The 23,999-nt window shown below is 40.2% G+C and overlaps 1 protein-coding gene across 6 annotated transcripts in view; it reads left to right on the top strand.

Moving 5' to 3' along the window:
- BTBD9 (BTB domain containing 9) overlaps positions 1-23,999 on the top strand; it is a 409,006-nt gene that overhangs the window by 42,578 nt on the left and 342,429 nt on the right. For 5 of the 6 annotated variants that reach the window (XM_025418641.3, XM_025418644.3, XM_025418642.3 and 2 more), the window contains 3 exons: positions 460-724; positions 17,008-17,227; positions 19,763-19,882. In XM_025418641.3, coding sequence (XP_025274426.1) covers positions 460-724; positions 17,008-17,227; positions 19,763-19,882 — 605 coding nt within the window. The remainder of the gene's footprint in view (positions 1-459; positions 725-17,007; positions 17,228-19,762; positions 19,883-23,999) is intronic. The other variant, XM_049092559.1, reaches the window with a different exon arrangement.

Raw genomic sequence — 23,999 nt, 5'->3', positions numbered from 1 at the left:
TTAATTTTTTGGAAGCAAGGGTCTTTGAGGTTTGCACCAGTGTTACTGGAGATGAGTCTAGAAATCTGAGATCAAAAATATGGGAGTGCAATAATATTGTGAAACAAAAGATTTCGAACTTTAAATACTGAATGTATCCTACTGACTTATAAATTTAAACTCTCCTGAAGAACCTGCATGGAATGACAGCTCCTCATGTTGCCATTTTTCTTCTTGTTTTATTGAAGATAGGTGCAGATATGTTAGAAAGACTAGACATTTGATGTAGTGGTACAAGATGCCCATGGCTATTCATGGAGCCCTGGTGGGCAAGAGAGTATATGGCACAAAGATTAAAGAAAGAAGATGGTCAAAGAGTTGTTGAGATATAAGTGATACTTGCAGTTCTGTGAGGTTTTGCTGATTGATTGGATATATGGCTGAGCTCCATAATAAATGGATTTTTTTTATCCTTTTCAGACAGCACTTTTAAACATCGTATTAAGAGATTCATTTGCAGCTCCTGAGAAAGATATTTTTCTAGCCTTGTTAAATTGGTGTAAGCACAATTCAAAGGAGAATCATGCTGAAATCATGCAGGCTGTGCGTTTGCCTCTGATGAGCCTCACTGAACTGCTGAACGTTGTGAGGCCTTCAGGACTGTTGTCTCCTGATGCTATTCTGGATGCTATTAAAGTTCGATCAGAGAGCCGGGATATGGACCTCAATTACAGAGGCATGCTCAGTAAGTACCTGTTTACCCTAATCTCAGGAAAAGTTTTCTCCCTCGCCTGACAGTCTCAGCTACAAAATGAGCTACAAAACTCTAGTTGCAGGTGTATGTGATATGTGTGGGTCTAAGAACATAGAGCTCTGCTTCCTCTTGTTTTCCTCTTAATTCCCTCAGAGACCGTTGAGTCTTCATAGACCCCAGCATCGGTATTTCTTGCCAGGCCTAGACAGATTTATTCAGCTGTGTCCTAGAATATCAGAAATAGACACTCTGCTGAAAAGCTTCTTCTCATGCTAAGACCTTTCCTGCCTTCCTCCATCCAATTAGCCTTGAGTCCATGCTCTGTTCCCATTCCGTACTGTGACGTGGAGATTCTAAATGATAGTAATAGTTACCACTTGTGTTACATATCCAACACTTACGTGATTGTTCTTATTGATAAAAACAATGGCAGTTAGGAAGTATTTATAAAGTGTTTATATTATCAGTAACAGTTCTACATGATCACTTAATTCTCACAACAACTTATTTTTACAATGAGGAAACTGAATCACAGAGAGATTACACAGAAAGATTCTGAGCAGAGAAGCAGACCTGTGTAGCTAGGCTGTGTAATGAACCACCACACTACACTGCATAAATACAAAATACAGTCTCCTCTGATCCTTTTAATATACTTGTGGAAATAAGACCTACTCCCGTGAAAAGTTAAGTAGGACCATGTTTAAGGTGAACGCATGCTATGAATTTCGAAGGAGGATACAGCTTGGAAGAACTGAGGGAGATTTCATGGAGATCAGGAAGCCTGAGGTGAATCCTGGCCTTAGATATGAGGGTCTTCAGGGTGGAGTGTGTTTCAAGGGGAGGACTGGTTGCGTTTGACAGACAAGGTAGTGCGTTCAAAGGCCTGGGAACAGAAGAAGTGGATGAGAGCAGAGGGGCTCACCTTGATAAACAATGTATATAAAGGTCAGCTCAGGCAAAATCGTGGAAGTCTTCTAACCAGCTTGGGATTTTGCTGATGCACAATGAGAAGCTGATTTTCAAAAGTGAGAGATGTGTGAGTCTGATGATGGTCTTGAAAGTTTGATCTATGGTGCTACGCTTGATGATTTGGAATAAGGAAAACTGGTTTGGGGAGACCAGTGAGGAGGGTGTTTGATCTGTACAAAGTTGATATAACCGTAAACTAGATTGGCAGTAGGGAAAAGGGAAAGTACATATGTATAAGGGAGATATTATTCTGAAAATTAGATCTTGATGATTTATGGGATTTAAATTTAAGAATTAGTTTAGGAGGAAGTTACCTTATTTTTTCAAATCCAAGAAACCGGAAGTTCTCAAGTGCCATTGTTTTATTTGCCACTAAGAAAGGAAACAGTATTGCCAGTTAAATCATAACACACCATCATGTCTGTATCCCAGTTTCAGAAATGTTAAAATTTGAAAAAAAATATGTATCTTAGAATTAATGAAATGTAGTAGTTCTGAAGATGCTGAGCTTAATTTAAGACTGAGTTTGAGGGTTTCTGGAACATCTAAGTACTAAGTCCTGTCTCATGTTAGTCATTTCCCTGAGTCATCTTTTCCTTGACCATGCTCAGACATTCTCTTAAATACTGATTGATCTTAAGTAGGTGTCCTTAGTCTGGATTTCTCTTCTGACTCATCAGATTTAGATTTCTTTTCTTTCTTTTTTTTTTAAAAGATTTTATTTATTCTCAAGAGACACAGAGAGAGAGAGGCAGAGACACAGGCAGAGAGAGAAAGCAGGCTTCATGCAGGGAGTCCAATGTGGGACTCGATCCCAGGTGTCCAGGATCATGCCCTGGGCTAAAGGCAGGTGCCAAACCGCTGAGCTACCCAGGCATCCCTAGATTTCTTTTCTTTTCTTTTCTTTTCTTTTCTTTTCTTTTCTTTTCTTTTCTTTTCTTTTCTTTTCTTTTTTTCTTTTCTTTTCTTTTCTTCTTTTTTTTCCCCCTAGATTTCTTTTCAAAGCATTTCCTCACTCCTGCAAAAATATCCCAAGCCTATCCCTGTAATGAATTTAGTTATAGGGCCCTGCCAACACCTCAAATCAAAGCTAGGGCAACAAGGGAGAAAAAGGAACTTATATGAGAGGATCAGACAATGATGACTTAGAAATTCTAAAATACAAGTTTACTCATCTTGTTACTTCTCCCCCCTCCACTGTCCCACTCTTTATCCAAGACTACCCTCAACTAGGACCCCTCTCTAGCACCTCTGGTCTCCTCCCAGACCTCTCTCGAGCTGTTCCCTCTAGCTGCCATATTATTTCTCTACTGCTTTTCATTCTAATTCACACACTGGATGGTCAATGCATTGTATTTACTATCTTTTCAAACCGATGCCTAACTCCCTGTTTACCCAAGCTTCTGCTCAGACAACTCACCAACCGACCATAATTTATATGCCAAAGTTTTCTCTCAGTCCTCATTTTCTGATCTTTCAGCATCCTTAGATACCAGTGACCACCTTCTCTGTATAGAAGTTCTCTCCTCAGTTGGCTTCTATAACCCTTCTTTTCACTGGATATAGAAGAAAAAGTATTGGTTTTGGAACTAAAGAAGTTTGACCTCAAATCCTGAATGAGTCACTTGCTAGTTGTGTGACTTGATATTAAGTTCCATAAGGAATTATACTTTTAGTCCTACTAAAAAGTCCCCATCAAGTTTCCTAATATTTTATGAGAATTTAAATAATGTATGCAAATAATGTCTGTAAACTCAATCTAGGAAACCATTGTTATCATTATTTGTGTTCTTCCTCACCTCTGTCAGTCTGTAGGAATTACTGCATTGGTCATAGAAGCATGTGTGTGAATTAGAATGAAAGGCAGTAGAGAAATACTATGACAGCTAGAGGAACAGCTCGAGAGAGGTCTGGGAGGAGACCAGAGGTGCTAGAGAGGGGTCCTAGTTGAGGGTAGTCTTGGATAAAGAGTGGGACAGTGGAGGGGGGAGAAGTAACAAGATGAGTAAAATTGTATTTTAGAATTTCTAAGTCATCATTGTCTGATCCTCTCATATAAGTTCCTTTTTCTCCCTTGTTGCCCTAGCTTTGATTTGAGGTGTTGGTAGGGCCCTATAACTACTAAATTCATTACAGGGATAGGCTTGGGACACTTTTGCAGGACTGAGGAGATGCTTTGGACACTTTACATAGTTGGTGGTAGCTTAGAATTGACCAGCTGGTCAATGTAGGTGTCAGACTTGGGTTATAATGAAGCCATGAGACTACTGTGAAAGGGAGTACTCAATAAGCTGAGGCACACTCAGTTCTGGATGATATATTTACATAATTATTACTTATAAATGTTAAATTTTTCTTTTTTTTTTTTTTTTTTTTTATGATAGTCACAGAGAGAAAGAGAGGCAGAGACACAGGCAGAGGGAGAAGCAGGCTCCATGCACCGGGAGCCCGACGTGGGACCCGATCCCGGGTCTCCAGGATCGCGCCCTGGGGCAAAGGCAGGCGCTAAACCGCTGCGCCACCCAGGGATCCCTGTTAAATTTTTCATTTGGGATAAATCAGTGGGATCTTGAGGAAGAAATTATACAGATATTTGGGAATCTTTATCTAACTTCTAAACTTGAGAAATGATTAAACAACAGGCTGGTTTTCTGACTTTTTACCTATATGGACAGCAAAATCAGCAATATTAACACCAAGGATGCATATCACTTTCCTATAAGCTCCTTAAAAAATAGGTTATTCTCTAAGTAAATGTTATCCAAATATACCATTATTTTCTTTTATTACATTTCTTCACTGTTAAGAAAACATAGTCTAAAACTTTAGAAGTTGAGGCGCCTGGGTGGCTTAGTCCATGAAGTGTCTGCCTTCCCCTCAGGTCATGATCTCAGGGTCCTGGGATTGAGCCCTGCATTCAGCTCTAGCTCCCTGCTCAGCCGGGTCTACTTTACCCTCTCCCTCTGGCCCTTCCTCTCCCCCTGTTCATGCTTGCTTGCTCGATCCCCCCCCCTCCTTCCCTCCCTCCCTCCCTCTCTCCCTGTCTCACAAATAAATAAATAAAATCTTAAAAAAATAAAATTTCAGAAGTCTTCCTAGAGTGTTCTGGAAGGATAGTTATGCTTATTTTGAAACTGTTGACCAAATTTGTTTGTTCTCCCCTGGGTATAGCTTTATAGCTATATATAGCTTTATATATATATAGCTTTATAGCTATAGTCTTTGGGACTTTTCATGAATTGTGGAGAGGTTCTCTCCTGGACTGGGGACTGCACAGATACTAATGCTTTTTCTTTTGAGTTGATTAGTATTGGTAGTTGGGGGTTCAATTCTCAGAGCTGCATATCCTGAGGATTTTAACCAAATTACAGCAATGTTTCTCCTCCTTAAAAAAAAAGGGGGGGATCCAAAGGATATATTTTTTAAAGATTTTATTTATTTATTTATTCATGAGAGACACCAAGAAAGAGGCAGAGACACAGAGGCAGAGGGAGAAGCAGGCTCCCTGTGGGGAGCCTAATGCATAACTCAGTCCCAGGATCCCAGGATCAAGCCCTGAGCAGAAAAAAAGGGGGATCCGAAGGATATATTTTTTAAAGATTTTATTTATTTATTCATGAGAGACACCAAGAGGCAGAGAGACACAGAGGCAGAGGGAGAAGCAGGCTCCCTGTGGGGAGCCTAATGCATAACTCAGTCCCAGGATCCCAGGATCAAGCCCTGAGCAGAAGGCAGCTGAACTGCAGAGCCACCCAGGCACCACCACCCACAAAGGTTATTTTTTAACTTAACAGTTATGATTAGTCTTTCTGGGGAGATGGTTTTGGCTAGTTTTGTACACACACCTGGGGAAAGGAATTATCTCTTAATGAAATTATTTTTTTTCCTTAGAATATTTTAACTACCTGCACTCAAACCATTCCCTTAATGCTTAGTTTGTCATAACTATTGAGGTATTATTTCTGCCTTGAAAGTGGTTTTTCTGATCAGACTGGATTATACTACTTTTGTGTGTCTCAGATTTTATTTTACTTTATATTTTTAAAAGATTTTATTTATTTATTCATGAGAGACACAGAGAGAGAGGCAGAGAAATAGGCAGAGGTAGAATCAGGCTCCCTGTGGGAAGCCTGATGTCGAACTTGATCCCGTACCCCAGGATCACGCCCTGAGCCAAAGACAGATGCTCAACCCCTGAGCCACCCAGATGACTTGTGCGTGTCTAAGATTCTAGACTTTAGGAAAGAGGACCATAATTATTATTGAGGAAATAATAATAAGAGGAAGTAACAATTTATTATTTCTTCACATGTTTATAGCAGGGAGCATATCACAACTTCCATTCTCAAGATTTCACTTTTTAAAACATTTTATTTATTTATTTGAGAGAGAGAGAAGAAGCACAAGCCAATGGAAGGGCAGAGGGAGAGAGAGTCTCAAGCAGACTTACTGCTGAGCATGGAGCCCAGTGCAGGGCTTGAGCTCGGGACCTGAGTCAAAGCCAAGAGTCAGCTACTCAACCGACTGAGCCACCCAGCTACCCCTGAAACTTTTAATACTTTAAAACTTTTTGACTTATATTTTATTTATCTCTCCAACTACAGTTTATAGTATCTTCATTGGTAAACTAGGGGCTTCACAAGGAATCCCTCCTGAGTATTCCTCAGTGGAGGCATTTTATGTCCGATATGTACTTGTCTGTATGAGATGATGAGCTGCTGGAGGCTGAGTCCACTGCAGTCCAGCACACAGAAGACAGCTTAGGAGTTTTCTGTTCTTTAAATAATAAATAGGATGAAGGTTCCATTCAGCTCTTAGAAGTTTTCATTCTGTGATCTTTATAAGTAACTTGCCTAAAGTTACTGAGTGAAATCAATGCCTGAGCTGGAACCAAAGTGCTGATCTGACTCATGAGGCCAGTGCTCTTCAATAGAGTCTCCTGCCTGGAATATTGTCTGTTTCTGTTTTGTGTTTGGTGTGTTTGAGCACCAGTACTGTTAAGTGTGGAGAGGAAGCTTGTGGAGAGTGGAGATAATGGGGAGAGTTGGAAGACAGGAGTGTCAAGGAAGCCATTTGTAATGCTGTGTTTGTTACAAGGGAGCAGCCACACGTTTTTCAGGGAAGTCAGGTTGGGGAGTACAAAATGATTTGGGGTACAGAATTAGGTAAAGAGATTGCAGTGGGCAGAGAACTGAGTGTGGCTCCAAATGTTACCCATCATGAGTGGACAACTATCTCAGCCTAGATGGTAATCTTAGGCTGAGATAGTTCAGTAAAGATAGTTCAGTAAAGAACTACTAGAAAGTTCAGTAAAGGATAATTAAGAACATAACACAATTAAAGAAAAACTCAAGATAATTAGCCTAGCAGCACTCAGATTTTGGCACTGTTTCACTAGCGGCAGGTCTTATTCATTTTCTTTGTTTTTCTAATAATTGGCTTGTTTCTGCCTAGCTGTGGAACTTCAAAGCTTAATTTTTTTCATGTTTGTAAAATGCATCCAAAATTACAAACATAAGGAAAACTTTTGTTATCTGCTATGTTGTTTAATCCCTAACACCCTATATTCTTTGAGAGCTCAGAGCTCTTTTTCTCTACTGATAAAATTATAGATGGTAAGAATATTTGTGGTTTGAGGTATTTTACTATGACTTGAATTTTCTCATGATCACTTTTCTTCTTAAATTATTCTTAAATGTAACTATAGGTTTTTCATATGCATGCAGACATACACACATGCACAAATACTTGGGAGTTGGATTTTTATCCCATGAGACATTCAGATTATGGTCACCATGAGAGAATTTCCACTTGTGTAAATGTTTCCCGTTTTAAAGTAAAAGATACTTTCAGGGGATCTGTATCAAGAATAGTTAGAAAAGTTCTCAAGCACTCTTGAAATAAACTTCAAAAGAAGACTTTAGACTTGTAGCAATTTCATTTCTATTTTAGACTTTTAGTTATAGTCACTTGAAACCTTTGTGCCTAGTGTTTTATTCTGAGCTTGATAAATTTTAGAGATGAAGGAGCTTATATTTAGAGAAAATCAAAGAGTAGCAACACTTTCTAAATTCTGAAAGCTTGAGTTCCTCCCTTTTTGGCGTGGTCTTGACTAATGGTGTCAGAACTGTTGGAGGTGGTTCCAGTGGTCTTCAACAACAGGCTTCAGACCCCCACATTTTACACCCAGCAATAAAGGAACAGATCTCTTTTTACCAAGGGGTACACATTGTTGACACTGAAAAGTGCAAATTGGAAGTTTTTGTTTGCTTTATAAACTGCTTCATCTCTAGATTGGAGGCTGCAGGAGGGCAGGACCCATTTCTGTTTCATTCTCTCATAGATTCCTATGGTATCTGGTACAGATTGAATCCTCTGTAAATGGTTTTTGGCTGAATGCTTTATACTTACAGGGTACTGTAGCATGTATTATTTGTGGTACGATATTTACAGTAATGCAGTGGGTGGGTTGGACATAGCATTATTTGTAGATGAGAAAACAGATTCTGATTCAAAGGCACTGAGGGGTCTCACTCAGGGCCAGTGGGTGGTGGAGCCCAAGTCTTCTCACTTTAAATACAACTTTGTTTGTTTTTATCCTATATCAGACTCTGTTTTTTTTTTTAATTTTTATTTATTTTATTATTTATGATAGTCACAGAGAGAGAGAGAGAGAGGCAGAGACACAGGCAGAGGGAGAAGCAGGCTCCATGCACCGGGAGCCCGACGTGGGATTTGATCCCGGGTCTCCAGGATTGCGCCCTGGGCCAAAGGCAGGCGCCAAACTGCTGCGCCACCCAGGGATCCCAATATATCAGACTCTGTTTTTTCCCTCTGAGTCTTAGGCCACCTTACAGGGAAGGGATTAGAGAGAGGGATAAATATGGTCTTCCCGTCAAAAATCCTTATGAGAGAGGTGGCAGGCAGGGCTCCTGGAGGCAGACTGCCAAGTTCTAATCATAGCTCTGTCACTGGCGGGCTCTGTGACCTTAGGAACCAAAGTCTGTCTGGCTTTTCTCTGCCCTTACTTCCCCATCTGTGAAATGGACACATAATGGTATTTCATGCAAAGAGTTATAAGGAGTAAATCAAAGGAATTAATAAGGTTTGTTAAATAAGTGAGAAATAAATATGAAGAATATGTACGATTACCATGAACTAATAGAACTCAGGAAGTTATAAACCTGTATGAAAAACGCAGAAGAGGTTGAGCATGACTAGGTTTCATTTGCTTTTTTCTTTTCTGAGTTGCCTTAGCCTTTTGCAAGTTAAATAGTCCCATGCACCCCCCATTTGTCACCTGCATTATTGTCATCTTTGTTATCACTCTCTTTACCTGGCTTCATCTGAAAATTATATAAATATATATATATATATATATAAAATTTTCAATGTAATGAAAATCATATATATATAATTTTCAATGTAATATATAATTTTATTATTTTAATATAAATAATATAAAATATAAAATAATATTAAAATAATTATTTTAATATAATTTATATTATATATAATTATATATATAGAGAGAGAGAGCGCGAGCATGTGTGTGTGCGACCAGGGGTTCAGGAAAGAGAGAAAATCATAAGCAGGCTCTGTGGCCAGCACAGAGCCTGATGCAGGGCTCAATCTCACAACCCTGAGATCACGACCTGAGCTAAAATCAAAAGTCAGACACTTAATCAACTGAGCCACCCAGGCATCCCTGAAAAAAATTTTTTTTAAAACCACATTTTCAAAGAAATATACGGTGATGAGTTACTTACCCCTTTTCCCTAAGAGCCTTATTATAGCTTGCACTGTTCCCTATTCAGATCACATAGTCAAGATGTATATGTACTGTGAGAATTCAGCATTTATTTATAGTCTGTAAACTTGCTTAGTTCTCTTATTATTGTGTGTTTTTTAGTATATAACTTTGTAATCATTCTGATAAATTATTTTTTAGAGCTTACTATGTGCTTTGCAAGTATCATCTCATTCAACCCTTCCAACAAATAAGCGAAAACACTTGGGGCTAGGGATTGCCCTCTTGAGAGACTGAAGTTCAGAGAAGATAACTTCCCCAAAGTGGTTTGCCTGGTTAAAGGTGTCGCCACTATTTGAACTCTGACTCTGAAGGTCAAGCTCTTCACATCTGCTAAAGCTGCCACCTGTCCCTCCACGGGGAGTGTCAGTTAGAACGTTGGCACCTAGAGGACAGGCTCCAGATCTGTGAAGCAAGCTTTGCAAGGAGGACTTCAGAGTTCCAGAAACAATTGACACTTAATAAATCTAGTGTGGGAAGGGGGAAGGAGTTTAATTAGAACCATAACATTGATTTTGATGACAGACTGAATTTTCAGTTGTAAAAATGCTCAAGTGAAGTAAAAATACACCTTTTACACAAATTGTTTTTTAGCTAGATTAACTTCTTGAGTATTATCTGTGTATGGTCCGTGTCCAGCAACTCTAGTATATGTATTGTAATGTGTCTTATGTTGCTTTATCAGAGATCTTTTTTTTTAATAAATTTATTTTTTATTCGTGTTCAATTTACCAACATACAGAATAACACCCAGTGCTCATCCTGTCAAGTGCCCCCCTCCGTGCCCGTCACCCATTCACCCCCACCCCCCTCCCCTTCCACCACCCCTAGTTCGTTTCCCAGAGTTAGGAGTCTTTATGTTCTGTCTCCCTTTCTGATGTTTCCCACACATTTCTTCTCCCTTCCCTTATATTTCCTTTCACTATTATGTATATTCCGCAAATGAATGAGACCATATAATGTTTGTCCTTCTCCGATTGACTAACTTCACTCAGCATAATACCCTCCAGTTCCATCCACATTGAAGCAAATGGTGGGTATCTGTTGTTTCTAATGGCTGAGTAATATTCCATTGTATACATAAACCACATCTTCTTTATCCATTCATCTTTCGATGGACACCGAGGCTCCTTCCACAGTTTGGCTATTGTGGACATTGCTGTTATAAACATTGGGGTGCAGGTGTCCCGGCGTTTCATTGCATCTGAATCTTTGGGGTAAATCCCCAACAGTGCAATTGCTGGGTCGTAGGGCAGGTCTATTTTTAACTCTTTGAGGAACCTCCACACAGTTTTCCAGAGTGGCTGCACCAGGTCACATTCCCACCAACAGTGTAAGAGGGTTCCCTTTTCTCCGCATCCTCTCCAACATTTGTGGTTTCCTGCCTTGTTAATTTTCCCCATTCTCACTGGTGTGAGGTGGTATCTCATTGTGGTTTTGATTTGTATTTCCCTGATGGCAAGTGATGTGGAGCATTTTCTCATGTGCTTGTTGCCATGTCTATGTCTTCCTCTGTGAGATTTCTCTTCATGTCTTTTGCCCATTTCATGATTGGATTGTTTCTTTGGTGTTGAGTTTAAGAAGTTCTTTATAGATCTTGGAAACTAGCCCTTTATCTGATACGTCATTTGCAAATATCTTCTCCCATTCTGTAGGTTGTCTTTTAGTTTTGTTGACTGTATCCTTTGCTGTGCAAAAGCTTCTTATCTTGATGAAGTCCCAATAGTTCATTTTTGCTTTTGTTTCTTTTGCCTTCCTGGATGTATCTTGCAAGAAGTTACTGTGGCCGAGTTCAAAAAGGGTGTTGCCTGTGTTCTCCTCTAGGATTTTGATGGAATCTTGTCTCACATTTAGATCTTTCATCCATTTTGAGTTTATCTTTGTGTATGGTGCAAGAGAGTGGTCTAGTTTCATTCTTCTGCATGTGGATGTCCACTTTTCCCAGCACCATTTATTGAAGAGACTGTCTTTCTTCCAATGGATAGTCTTTCCTCCTTTATCGAATATTAGTTGGCCATAAAGTTCAGGGTCCACTTCTGGGTTCTCTATTCTGTTCCATTGATCTATGTGTCTGTTTTTGTGCCAATACCACACTGTCTTGATGATGCTTTGTAGTACACAGCTTTGTAGTACAACCTGAAATCTGGCATTGTGATGCCCCCAGATATGGTTTTCTTTTGTAAAATTCCCCTGGCTATTCGGGGTCTTTTCTGATTCCACACAAATCTTAAAATAATTTGTTCTAACTCTCTGAAGAAAGTCCATGTTATTTTGATAGGGATTGCATTAAACGTGTAAATTGCCCTGGGTAACATTGACATTTTCACAATATTAATTCTGCCAATCCAGAAGCATGGAATATTTTTCTATCTCTTTGTGTCTTCCTCAATTTCTTTCAGAAGTGTTCTATAGTTTTTAGGGTATAGATCCTTTACCTCTGGTTAGGTTTATTTCTAGGTATCTTATGCTTTTGGGTGCAATTGTAAATGGGATGGACTCCTTAATTTCTCTTTCTTCAGTCTCATTGTTAGTGTATAGAAATGCCATTGATTTCTGGGCATTGATTTTGTATCCTGCCATGCTACCAAATTGCTGTATGAGTTCTAGCAATCTTGGGGTGGAGGCTTTTGGGTTTTCTATGTAGAGTATCATGTCATCGGTGAAGAGGGAGAGTTTGACTACTTCTTTGCCAATTTGAATGCCTTTAATGTCTTTTTGTTGTCTGATTGCTGAGGCTAGGACTTCCAGTACTATGTTGAATAGCAGTAGTGAGAGTAGACATCCCTGTCTTGTTCCTAATATTAGGGGAAAGGCTCTCAGTGCTTCCCCATTGAGAATGATATTTGCTGTGGGCTTTTCATAGATGGCTTTTAAGATGTTGAGGAATGTTCCCTCTATCCCTATACTCTGAAGAGTTTTGATCAGGAATGGATGCTGTATTTTGTCAAATGCTTTCTCTGCATCTAATGAGAGGATCATATGGTTCTTGGTTTTTCTCCTGCTGATATGATGAATCACATTGATTGTTTTACGAGTGTTGAACCAGTCTTGTGTCCCGGGGATAAATCCTACTTGGTCATGGTGAATAATTTTCTTAATGGATCCTATTGGCCAGTATCTTGTTGAGAGTTTTTGCATCCATGTTCATCAGGGATATTGGTCTGTAATTCTCCTTTTTGGTGGGGTCTTTGTCTGGTTTTGGAATTAAGGTGATGCTGGCCTCATAGAACGAATTTGGAAGTACTCCATCTCTTTCTATCTTTCCAAACAGCTTTAGTAGAATAGGTATGGTTTCTTCTTTAAACGTTTGATAGAATTCCCCTGGGGAACCATCTGGCCCTGGACTTTTGTGTCTTCGGAGGTATTTGATGACTGCTTCAATTTCCTCCCTGGTTATTGGCCTGTTCAGGTTTTCTATTTCTTCCTGTTCCAGTTTTGGTAGTTTGTGGCTTTCCAGGAATGCGTCCATTTCTTCTAGATTGCCTAATTTATTGGTGTATAACTGCTCATAATATGTTTTTAAAATCGTTTGTATTTCCTTGGTGTTGGTAGTGATCTCTCCTTTTTTATTCATGATTTTATTAATTTGAGTCTTTTCTATTTTGTTTTTAATAAGGCTGGCTAATGGTTTATCTATCTTATTAATTCTTTCAAAGAACCAACTCCTGGTTCTGTTAATGTGTTCCACAGTTCTTCTGGTCTCGATTTCGTTGAGTTCTGCTCGAATCTTTATTAACTCTCTTCTTCTGCTGGGTGTACGATCTATTTGCTGTTTTTTCTCTAGCTCCTTTATGTGTAAGGTTAGCTTTTGTATTTGAGTTCTTTCCAGTTTTTGAATGGCTGCTTGTATTGCGATGTATTTCCCCCTTAGGACTGCTTTTGCTGCATTCCAAAGATTTTGAACGGCTGTATCTTCATTCTCATTAGTTTCCATGAATCTTTTTAATTCTTCCTTAATTTTCTGGTTGACCCTTTCATCTTTTAGCAGGATGGTCCTTAACCTCCACGTGTTTGAGGTCCTTCCAAACTTCTTGTGATTTAGTTCTAATTTCAAGGTATTATGGTCTGAGAATATGCAGGCGACGATCCCAATCTTTTGGTATCGGTTCAGACCCGATTTGTGACCCAGTATGTGGTCTATTCTGGAGAAAGTTCCATGTGCACTTGAGAAGAATGTGTATTCAGTTGAGTTTGGATGTAAAGTTCTGTAGATATCTGTGAAATCCATCTGGTCCAGTGTATCATTTAAAGCTCTCGTTTCTTTGGAGATGTTGTGTTTAGAAGACCTATCGAGTATAGAAAGAGCTAGATTGAAGTCACCAAGTATAAGTGTATTATTATCTAAGTATTTCTTCACTTTGGTTATTAATTTATTTATATATTTGGCAGCTCCCACATTCAGGGCATATATATTGAGGATTGTTAAGTCCTCTTGTTGGATAGATCCTTTAAGTATGATATAGTGTCCCTCTTCATCTCTCACTACAGTCTTCGAGGTAAATTTTAGTTTATCTGATATAAGGATGGCTACCCCTGCTTTCTTTTGAGAACCATTTGAATGGTAAATGGTTCCCCAACCTTTTATTTTTAGGCTGTAGGTGTTCTTCTGTCTAAAATGAGTCTCTTGTAGACAGCAAATAGATGGGTCCTGCTTTTTTATCCAGTCTGAAACCCTGCGCCTTTTGATGGGGTCATTAGGCCCGTTCACGTTCAGAGTTACTATCGAAAGGTAGGAGTTTAGTGTCATCATGATATCTATTCAGTCCTTGTTTTTGTGGATTGTTCCACTGAACTTCTTCTTAAAGGGGAATTTTAAGAGTCCCCCTAAAATTTTTTGCAGAGCTGGTTTGGAGGTCACATATTCTTTCAGTTCCTGCCTGTCTTGGAAGCTCTTTATCTCTCCTTCCATTTTGAATGAGAGCCTTGCTGGATATTCTTGGTTGCATGTTCTTCTCATTTAGGACCCTGAATATATCCTGCCAGCCCTTTCTGGCCTGCCAGGTCTCTGTGGAGAGGTCTGCTGTTACCCTAATACTCCTCCCCATAAAAGTCAGGGATTTCTTGTCTCTTGCTGCTTTAAGGATCTTCTCTTTATCTTTGGAATTTGCAAGCTTAACTATTAGATGTCGAGGTGTTGAACGGTTTTTATTGATTTTAGTGGGGGGATCTCTCTATTTCCTGGATCTGAATGCCTGTTTCCCTTCCCAGATTAGGAAAGTTTTCAGCTATCATTTGTTTAAATACATATTCTGGCCCTCTGTCTTTTCGGCACCCTTGGGAACCCCAGTTAAACGTAGGTTTTTCTTCCTCAGGCTGTCGTTTATTTCCCTTAATCTATCTTCATGGTCTTTTAATTGTTTGTCTCTTTTTTCCTCAGTTTCCCTCTTTGCTGTCAACTTGTCTTCTATGTCACTTACTCGTTCTTCCACCTCGTTAACCCTTGTCGTTAGGACTTCTAGTTTGGATTGCATCTCATTCAATTGATTTTTAATTTCTGCCTGATTGGATCTAAATTCTGCAGTCAAGAAGTCTCTTGAGTCCTTTATGCTTTTTTCTAGAGCCACCAGTAGCTGTATAATAGTGCTTCTGAATTAGCTTTCTGACATTGAATTGTAATCCAGATTTTGTAACTCTGTGGGAGAGAGGACTGTTTCTGATTCTTTCTTTTGAGGTGAGGTTTTCTTTCTAGTCATTTTGCTCAGTGCAGAGTGGCCAAAAACAAGTTGTATTGGGAGAAGGAGAAAAAGGGAGGAGAGAAAGAAGGAAAGAAAAGAGAAAAAAAACAAGAAAAAAGGAAGAAGAGAAGAAAAAGAGAGAAAAAGAAAGGGAAAAAAAAAGGGTGGGGGAAGCAAACAAATCAAAAAGAAAAAAAAACCCAAAAACATGGGGGAGTATCTTCTGATTCTGTATACTTTAAGTCCCTTGGCTTCCCCTGGAACTTGTCCGTCTCGTTGGTCTTCTGGGGGATGGGCCTGTTGTGCTGATTTTCAGGTGTGAGCACTTGGGGGAGCTGCTCTGCCCCCTCCCTGGTGCAGGGCTCAGTGGGGGTTGTTTACCCCGTGAGGCCGCAGGAGGAACAACCGCAGTGGTGGCAGCCAGCTCTGGAGCCCTAGAGTCAGCTGCCGCAGTAACTAGGGAGCCCTCCATTTGCAGGGCCTGGAGGCTCCGGGCAGGAGCGTCCTTGGGGTCCTGGGCCCTCCCAGCCTCTGCGTGTCCCGGGGGAGGCCGGATCCCGGGCTGTGTCCCGGCGCCCTGTGCTCGCGGGGCCTGCGCTGTTGGATTCGCGCTCCCGCCCCGCAGCCCCCTCCGCGGAGCCGCCCCCGAGCCCCTCCGAGCTGCTCCTGGAACCGCGCAGCACCCTCCACACGGAGCCTCTTCCTCTGCCCGAGCCCCCCGAGCTGCTCCCGTCCCGCAGCCCCCTCCGCGAAGCCGCCCCCGAGCCCCCTCCGAGCTGCTCCCGCCCCGCAGCCCCCTCCGCGGAGCCGCCCCCGAGCCCCCCGAGCTGCTCCCGTCCCGCAGCCCCCTCCGCGGAGCCGCCCCCGAGCCCCCCGAGCTGCTCCCGTCCCGCAGCCCCCTCCGCGGAGCCGCCCCCGAGCCCCTCCGAGCTGCTCCGGGTCCCGCCGTGCGCTGCAGCCCTTAGGGAGCTCGGCACACTCTCCCGGGCGCAGGTGCCTGTTAGTGTCCCCGGGAGCCCGAGGGCATCCCCGCCCTCCTGGGTCCTGCTCCAACTCCCCGCGAGCCTCTTTCCGCCCGGGAAGGTCGGTGCAGCTCCTGCTCCTCCGGGACGGGGCTCTCCTGTCCTGGGGACACTCGCCCCGGCCTCAGCCCGGCTCCTCGCGGGGCCCCACCCCCTTGGAGGCCTTTTGTGTCTTTATTTCTTTTTCCCCGTCTTCCTACCTTGATACAAGCGCGAACTCTTCTCACTGTAGCATTCCAGCTGGTCTCTCTTTAAATCTCAGGCCGAATTCGTAGATTTTCAGGATGATTTGAAGGTGATCTAGGTAATTTGGTGGGGACGGGTGACTGGGGACCCTACTCTTCTGCCATCTTGCCCCTCCCCGCTTTATCAGAGATCTGACCTGTCAGCTTTGCTTTTCTATGTTGCGCTCACTCCAGATGGCAGCTATAGGTCATCTTATATGCCATTTTTGTCCTGTAGATATTAAATTAAGGCTACTAATAGAGTGAACATGTCAGAGCTGATTTGTTTGTCCTAGTACTTGTTTTGTTTCTAGTATTACCGACTTTTTCTTAGTAACATTAGTCTTAGGCACTCTGTGGCTTTGGTGTGTCATTGAATTTAAACTGTGGGTGGTATCTTAATCCTCATAGACATTCCACATCTTGTATCTCCACAGACTTCTCTCTGCCATTTTTAAATGAAATGCACGTGATAAAATCAACTAGAATGCTAGAATTTTGTGTTCTTCCCAACAATACAGAATAATTACTAAGTAATCATTAACCTTGCTTTCTCTGTTTTTAACTGTAGTACCAGAAGAAAATATTGCAACTATGAAGTATGGAGCCCAGGTTGTAAAAGGGGAGCTGAAGTCGGCCTTATTAGACGGTGATACTCAAAATTATGATTTGGATCATGGATTTTCTAGGCACCCGATTGATGATGACTGCCGTTCTGGCATTGAGATTAAGCTAGGTCAGCCATCTATTATCAATCACATTCGGATACTCCTGTGGGACCGAGATAGCCGGTGAGTGATTAGCATGACTTGGACAGAAAATGACATTATGTTTGATTGAGTTGGCCTAATTTTGTGGTCGTCTTCTTTGGCTTTTCAGATTTGATGGTTTATTTCCTTGGGATCGTTTTGCTATTTCTTTTGAAGTTTAGTTCTGGGGGAAGAGTTAAAGGCTATTATCCTTAAAAAAAATTTTTTTTTTTTGCTTTTTTTCTGCTTATAAAAGTAATGAATATGTGTTTATCATGGAAAACATAGTATAGAAAAACACAAAGACGAAGAATGAAACCATTAGTAAATCACTGGCCATTAATAACCTTTGTATATAGCTAGTATGTATCTAACTAGCACATGTAACTATATGTATTTAACTAGTCACATACACAAAACAGAAATCTGTAAAACCACACATAGTTTTACAAAATAAAGGCTAACTTCACTTTGTAATTAATACATTGTGAACATTCTACTTTAAAAAAATATCCCTTTAAAATATACTTTTAATTGTTATTTAGTATTCTTTCTGGGTTACCAATATTTATTTACTTGATTACTTACTTTTGAATACTATAACTTTTTAGATGCATTTAATCCTATGGATGAAGGAAAAATTTTCTTTTCTTGTGTGGATGAATAATCATTCTCAAATATAGGAAGTTTGTGAAAAAGATTTGGTGAGCTCCAGCCTCAGAACCCACTCTGTTTTGTAGTGGCTTCAAGATTCTGCCTTCTATCCAGCACCTCTGACACTTCCCCCACTGTAGTTTCTAGGGTTCATCCATGATGCTTAGAAGTACCAGAGCAGTTGGGCGACCAAAAATTGTCTCTCATGACTGCCATCATTAACTTAAACCCTCTATACCCAGAAATTGGCATAGAGTCTCCTAGGCCCTACTCACGCCTCTTTGAGTCTGGGCTGGGAGGACTTGGTAGTATTGGCAATGATACCCTTGCGTGGTACTGCATTTCTCCTTGCACACTGGCCACCACTCAGGCCTTTTCGGCCATTTGAACCAAATATGAGGGAAGCTTCATGAAGGGAGTTTGCATTTCCCATAGGTATGGGTGTTTGAGGCTCCCAGGTTATCTTCATCTGTTTTTTCTTTATTAAGAATATATGTCCTGATATGTATCTTGTTGGATATAAAATGATGTTTAGTTGGCAAAATGGAGCTAATCCACATGTGATTTCCAAGAGTCTCTGGGCTAATAATAATAGTATAACAGTAATAATACTTATATAGCACTTTCATTACTTTTATGTGGTAGGTACTGTTCTCAAAGCTTTACATATATTTGTTTAATTAATTGTGAAATTAGTATAAAGATAATAAAAGAAAATGTTAGTATGTTTGAAACCGAAAGTAGTTACCATTTCCATGATGTTAAATATTTATAGGCCGCTTTACTTTAGTATATGCATTACATTCACAGGGGACTTAGCTTGACCATGTAGCAGTTCTTTTCTCACAGAAGTTATCATTCTCAGCAAAGGTGAAAAATTCAGAATCTTAAGCCCAAAAGATTCTGACATGTGTTGTAAAATTATAACCTGCATTACTGATAACCCAGAGAGGTTCAATAAAAGGTTATAACCTGTTTGAGACTGAGCGATAAAATGAATGGAGTGAGGGGACAGCAGAAAATGAGGGGATGACACAAAATAAGCTGACCTTTTCTGGTCACAACTGTTGGTTGCAGGCTGACATTTATGGTCGTCTAAATCTTCTGAGATTGTTCCTGTTGATATTACAGTACAAGTAATAACTGCATCTCAAATTTAAATTTGGCTTATGACAGGGGAATACAGATTTGTTCAGGATGGGACCAGCATCTAATGGTCCAGGGTAGCTGACTAGGGAATGATAGGCTATTTTCATTACTGCCAGATTATTAGCTGCCAAATTCTATGTTGTACCCAGAAGAAACACGTATTATCTCTTCACCCATGTCATTTATTTTTCTTTGGGCTGCATATTTGTGTGGGATGGTGGAGACTGGGAGGGAGATAAGCAGGTCTTTCTGAGGAACCATTCCGAGTTGGCTTCCCTGAGAGAATAGAGCTGAGCACCCAGACTAGGGAAGGTAGAAGGAGAAGGCCCATCTCCCACTTACCAATTTTCTGTTCTCTCTTCTATTATGGCTTTATTAATCTAATATAGTAGGAGCAAGCCATCCTGGCTCTGTTTGAAAAGGAACAAATATCTTGCATGCTGGGTATGTGCCAGACAGTGTGCTAGGCCCTGAATATGTGAAGATAAATATGGCATGCTCCTTGTTTTTAAGCAGCTTGTGATCTAATAAGGCATACAGACCTGTGGAGAGAGAATTACAGTACATTGTGGTGCACACTGCAATAGCAAGATCTATACAGATTTTATTATTATCAGAATTTGATTGTTATGCAGAAAGTTTTGATAGTTTGTAATACAGAAAATATAATTAGTAAGTTATATTTTTTGTATCTTTTAATGTTTTATTGAAGTATAACTTGGTTTTGTTATTTTAATATGGTACTTTTTTCTGCATTTTTCTTTTGATTCATAGGTCTTATTCATACTTCATTGAAGTGTCAATGGATGAACTTGATTGGATCAGAGTGATTGATCATTCGCAGTATCTGTGTCGTTCTTGGCAAAAGTTGTATTTTCCAGCCCGTGTCTGCCGGTTAGTTCTCATGGTTAATTAATGATTTTGCTATTTACTTAAGGAGATTTGGACCTTGGGAAACGGGCTACTTTTTTTTTTTGTCTTAAGGAAGAAGACTTTTTCAGGATATCAGTTACCATATGCATCCCAACTTTAAAAACTTAGGGAAAATATGGAAACTGAAACATCTTAATTCTAGAGTGTATTCTGTTTTATCCACAGTGTTTTGTGCCATACTTATGCAGGAGACAGGCAGTGAACGAGAAGGGACAGAGAACACTGCAAAGTGGAAATGGTTTTTAAGCTCCTTTGGTAGTCCTCAAGGCCAAGAGGAGATTTTTGGATGTTAGTTTGCACATTCTGAGTATCTGTGTTCTTTTTCTAGGTCAGTGCTTATCAATGGAGTTTGACAGAGTAAATATTTCTAGTGGGTTGGGTTTGGAGCAGGGGAAGTGGAGCTGGTGGGGCCCCAGACTCACAGCCTCCCTTCAACCAGAGCAATTTCGCTTTTATTGTTGTTATGTATTGTAGCCCCATGGAAGGTTGTTCTTAAAAAGTGTTGATGAGCTACTGTTCTCATATTTCATAGTCTTCCTTTAGGTTTAAGCCATCTTTTAAACTTCTGAAATTCTGCAAAACCTATACTGTTAATGAATTTGGGAGTTGGGAAAATAGTTCGAGGTGCCTGAAATTCTGCTGGGTTTGTTTTTTTTCTCTGGCAATTTTCCCCTTGGAAATTTCTCTCAGGTATTCCTTACCTTAAAGTCAAAAGATCAAAGGCAGAAAATGATTGGTTCATTTAGTCCAGTGTGGCAAGAGGAGAAGGAAAGGCATATGCTGGGCATAAACCAGGGACAGTGTGGACTCTTACTCCCTCCCGACCCTACCTCATCCATGACCCTAGCTGACCTCCTACTGTGGCTAATTTGGAGCAGATGGGGATGGCCCATAGCACTTAACTCTCTCAGTCAGAAGACAACCTTTAACTTAGTAAACTTATGATCGAGCAGCATCAGGATGAATTCTTACCTCCTCCAAAGGAATTCCACAAAACCTTTCAGCCTTCTGGTACAGTAAAGAAATGTTGCCTACATTTTTTTTATTATTATTATGGGTATGAATGGACACAATATTGTTACCCAGGGACTCTCTTGTGTGAAAATGAAGAAAATCAATTTCATTTCCCCAAAGAGAGACTAAAATACTTTAGTATTGCAGGTCTGGCAGTTGCTTTTCTATCAGAGGAGTTTTGAATGGATTAAAATGAGAGGGATGAGAAATTGAGTGAAGATTTTGTATCTCAGAGCTGCCTAGGGATTCTTTGAGAGTGACAGAGGGCCCCCAACTTGGAGGAGGAGATTGAGTCTGCATTGACACAGGCTATTACGGTTGTATGGGATTGAAAAATAAGCAGCATAGCAACCAAAGCATCTGATGTGGACAGAAGGACTGTGTGTTTGCATTTAATTTGAAACAAGAGAAACATGACTCCCAGAACAAATCATGAATATAATACTAGCCATGACAGAGTCTGTGTGCTTTACCCACTCGAAAACTCACGCTGTATGGAGGGAGATGTGTGCCCTCAGTCATGATCGCTGGCTTTTACAAAATATACTTCCCCTTATTTATTAATGGGCATTATTTATACTCCCCTTTTGTGATTTTGCCTCTTCTGAGTGGCCTTGCTCTTACTGATGTAACTTTTTTGTGTCATAGAGGTTGGCTGTATTAGTTTTTGTCTTGGGATAGCCAGTTCCCAACTCTGGCCTAGAAAAATTCAGCAAAGGTGATGTTAGAGATAGTGATAACAGGAAAAGGGAAGAGTCTTGATACCCATATTAGTTAAGAAACAAAATTTCAAAGATTTATAACCACTTTAACATATATCACTACATTACTTTATAAACTCTGCCTTTTGTAAAACGTTGGGGACTTTGAAGTTAAAAATGAACCTAAGAATGAGTCTCAGTTGATTATCTAAGGATGTCTTATACTTGGTATTTCTTTTCTTTTCTTTAAATACTTATTTATTTTAGAGAGAAAGAGAGTGAGCAGTGGGGAGGGGCAGAGGGAGAGGTAGAGAGAGTCTCAAGCAGACTCTATGCTGAGCGCAAAGCCCAACACAGGGCTCAATCCCACGATCCTGAGATCACAACCTGAGTGGAAACCAGGAGTCAGTTGCCCAACTGACTGCGCCACCCAGGTGACCCTGTACTTGGTATTTATCTTCATAATCGTTTATTGACTTTCTAAGCAATGTTTTAAATAAACGTTTTCCAGGGACTTCACTGGGCACATATAAATTCATCATTTCCTTAGCATGTAAGTGTTCACTTTGCATTATTTAGTTAATTTGCACATTTGTATGTTACCTTTGTTTTTCAATGTCATTTGAGTCTTTTTGTCTTACTTCTGATACTAAAATTACAACTTCTTGGAAGTGAGTATGGATTCAGATCTTTTATTATTCTTGCATGGTACTCAGGCTATGATGTAGTATGCAGTAGGTACTCTATAAATGGTTTCATGGGGTCAAGGCACTGACTGCATAATGAAAAGAGATCGATTCAGCATTGACCTGCATATATAGTCATTGTTTTTTTTTTATCCATGTTATTTGTTAAAATGTATATCGGTGCTAGAAAGGTCTCCAGTACATGGTTTACAAAAATAACCTTCTATATTTTCATGAAGAAACTGAATTTTGAGGTTAATTTTGAAGGATGTGAATATCATGTATTGAGGAAAGATTATATCAAATATATTCACAAAAGAAGAGAGACTATGAGTTGGGGAGTGTGAGATTACCTAGCTCTCTCTGAGTCTTGGCTGGATTGCATGTAAATCAGCGCTCTGTAGTCAAAAAACAAAACAAAACAAAAACATGGGCTTTGGAGTTAGAGCTCTTCTCACTCTCTGGTTTCATCTGATCATGGCATGGTGATCTTAGTAAAGTTGTGCCTCTCCAAGCTTTTGTTTCTATACCAGTAAAAAACAGGAATAACAACACCATTTATGAGTTCTGCTGTGGAAGGTTTAGATGACATAGCATGTATACAAACATTAAGTACAGTGCCTAGCCCAAAGTGAAGGCTCCGTCACTAGTGGTTTTTATTTTTAGTTTTTTTTTTCTTTTTATAATTTTAAAATTGTTTTAATTTTTATTTTTTTCTGATTTTTAAGACTCCACTTGTGTTTGACCTTCAGAGAAAAAGACCCATTCTTGCCATCCTCTCTAGCCACAGTGGCAGTCACTGTGAGGAAGTTGTTACTGACCTCAGGAGCTTAGTCTTCTCAACACTTTTCCAGATTGCTGGTCCATACACAACAGTCCCAACATGCCTTAAATGGTTTGCTCTACCTTCATAACTGCCTGTTTCCAACAGTTTTAATGTATCTTAATTTTGGTAAAGCATTTTTTTATTGTAGCAAAATATATATGGCATGCATTTTGCCATTTATATATTTGTGGAATGCAATTCAGTTAACACTTCACCTTGGCAAGGTAGTGGACATTGTCTAGCTGCAACAGATAGGATAATATCAGGCTTCAAAGCCAGAGTGATTGCTCCACCCACAGTGGTGAATGGAGGGAAATGATCTGCTCTGTTTTCCTGGGTCCTGTTTAGGAACGTGTTGTAGGGTAAATGGGGACTACTCTATGTAGCCAAAAGCCTAGACTAATAACTCCCCTCACTGAGCCCCTTCCTGAGGATGAAGAAAATTGACTTGTCCATGTTAGTATAATCTTTCATATGTCCCCCGAATCATGTTATGTCTTACCAGCTTTCTCAGGGAAAGGCAATTTCTGCCATACCTTTATGTTGTCTGCTTGGCTATCTAGTAAACTCCCATCTAGATTTTTCTAGATGCTGGAGCCCAGGGCTAAACAAAAAACACTAATAAGGAGTGGCAAATATGGAATGCTTTGGGAGTGTCTTTGAGAGTGTCTTAAAAAAATTTTTGGCTCTTTTTCAACATGGTGCTGGGAATTTGGCAGCCATTTAATGTTGCTGAAGTAGGAGAAGACTTGAAAATGTGGATGTGAAGGATAGAGGACGATTTCGGAGCCTGCAGGTGGCTTGGGTAGCTGGAATCACAAAAGTGATCCTGGGACAAAACCCAGGAGTTT

This window comes from Canis lupus, chromosome 12 (assembly GCF_003254725.2).
Source record: "Canis lupus dingo isolate Sandy chromosome 12, ASM325472v2, whole genome shotgun sequence".
Classification (NCBI taxonomy): Eukaryota; Metazoa; Chordata; class Mammalia; order Carnivora; family Canidae; genus Canis; species Canis lupus.
The sequence above is the reverse complement of the archived record's forward strand: the minus strand, read 5'-3'. Positions and strand labels throughout refer to the sequence as shown.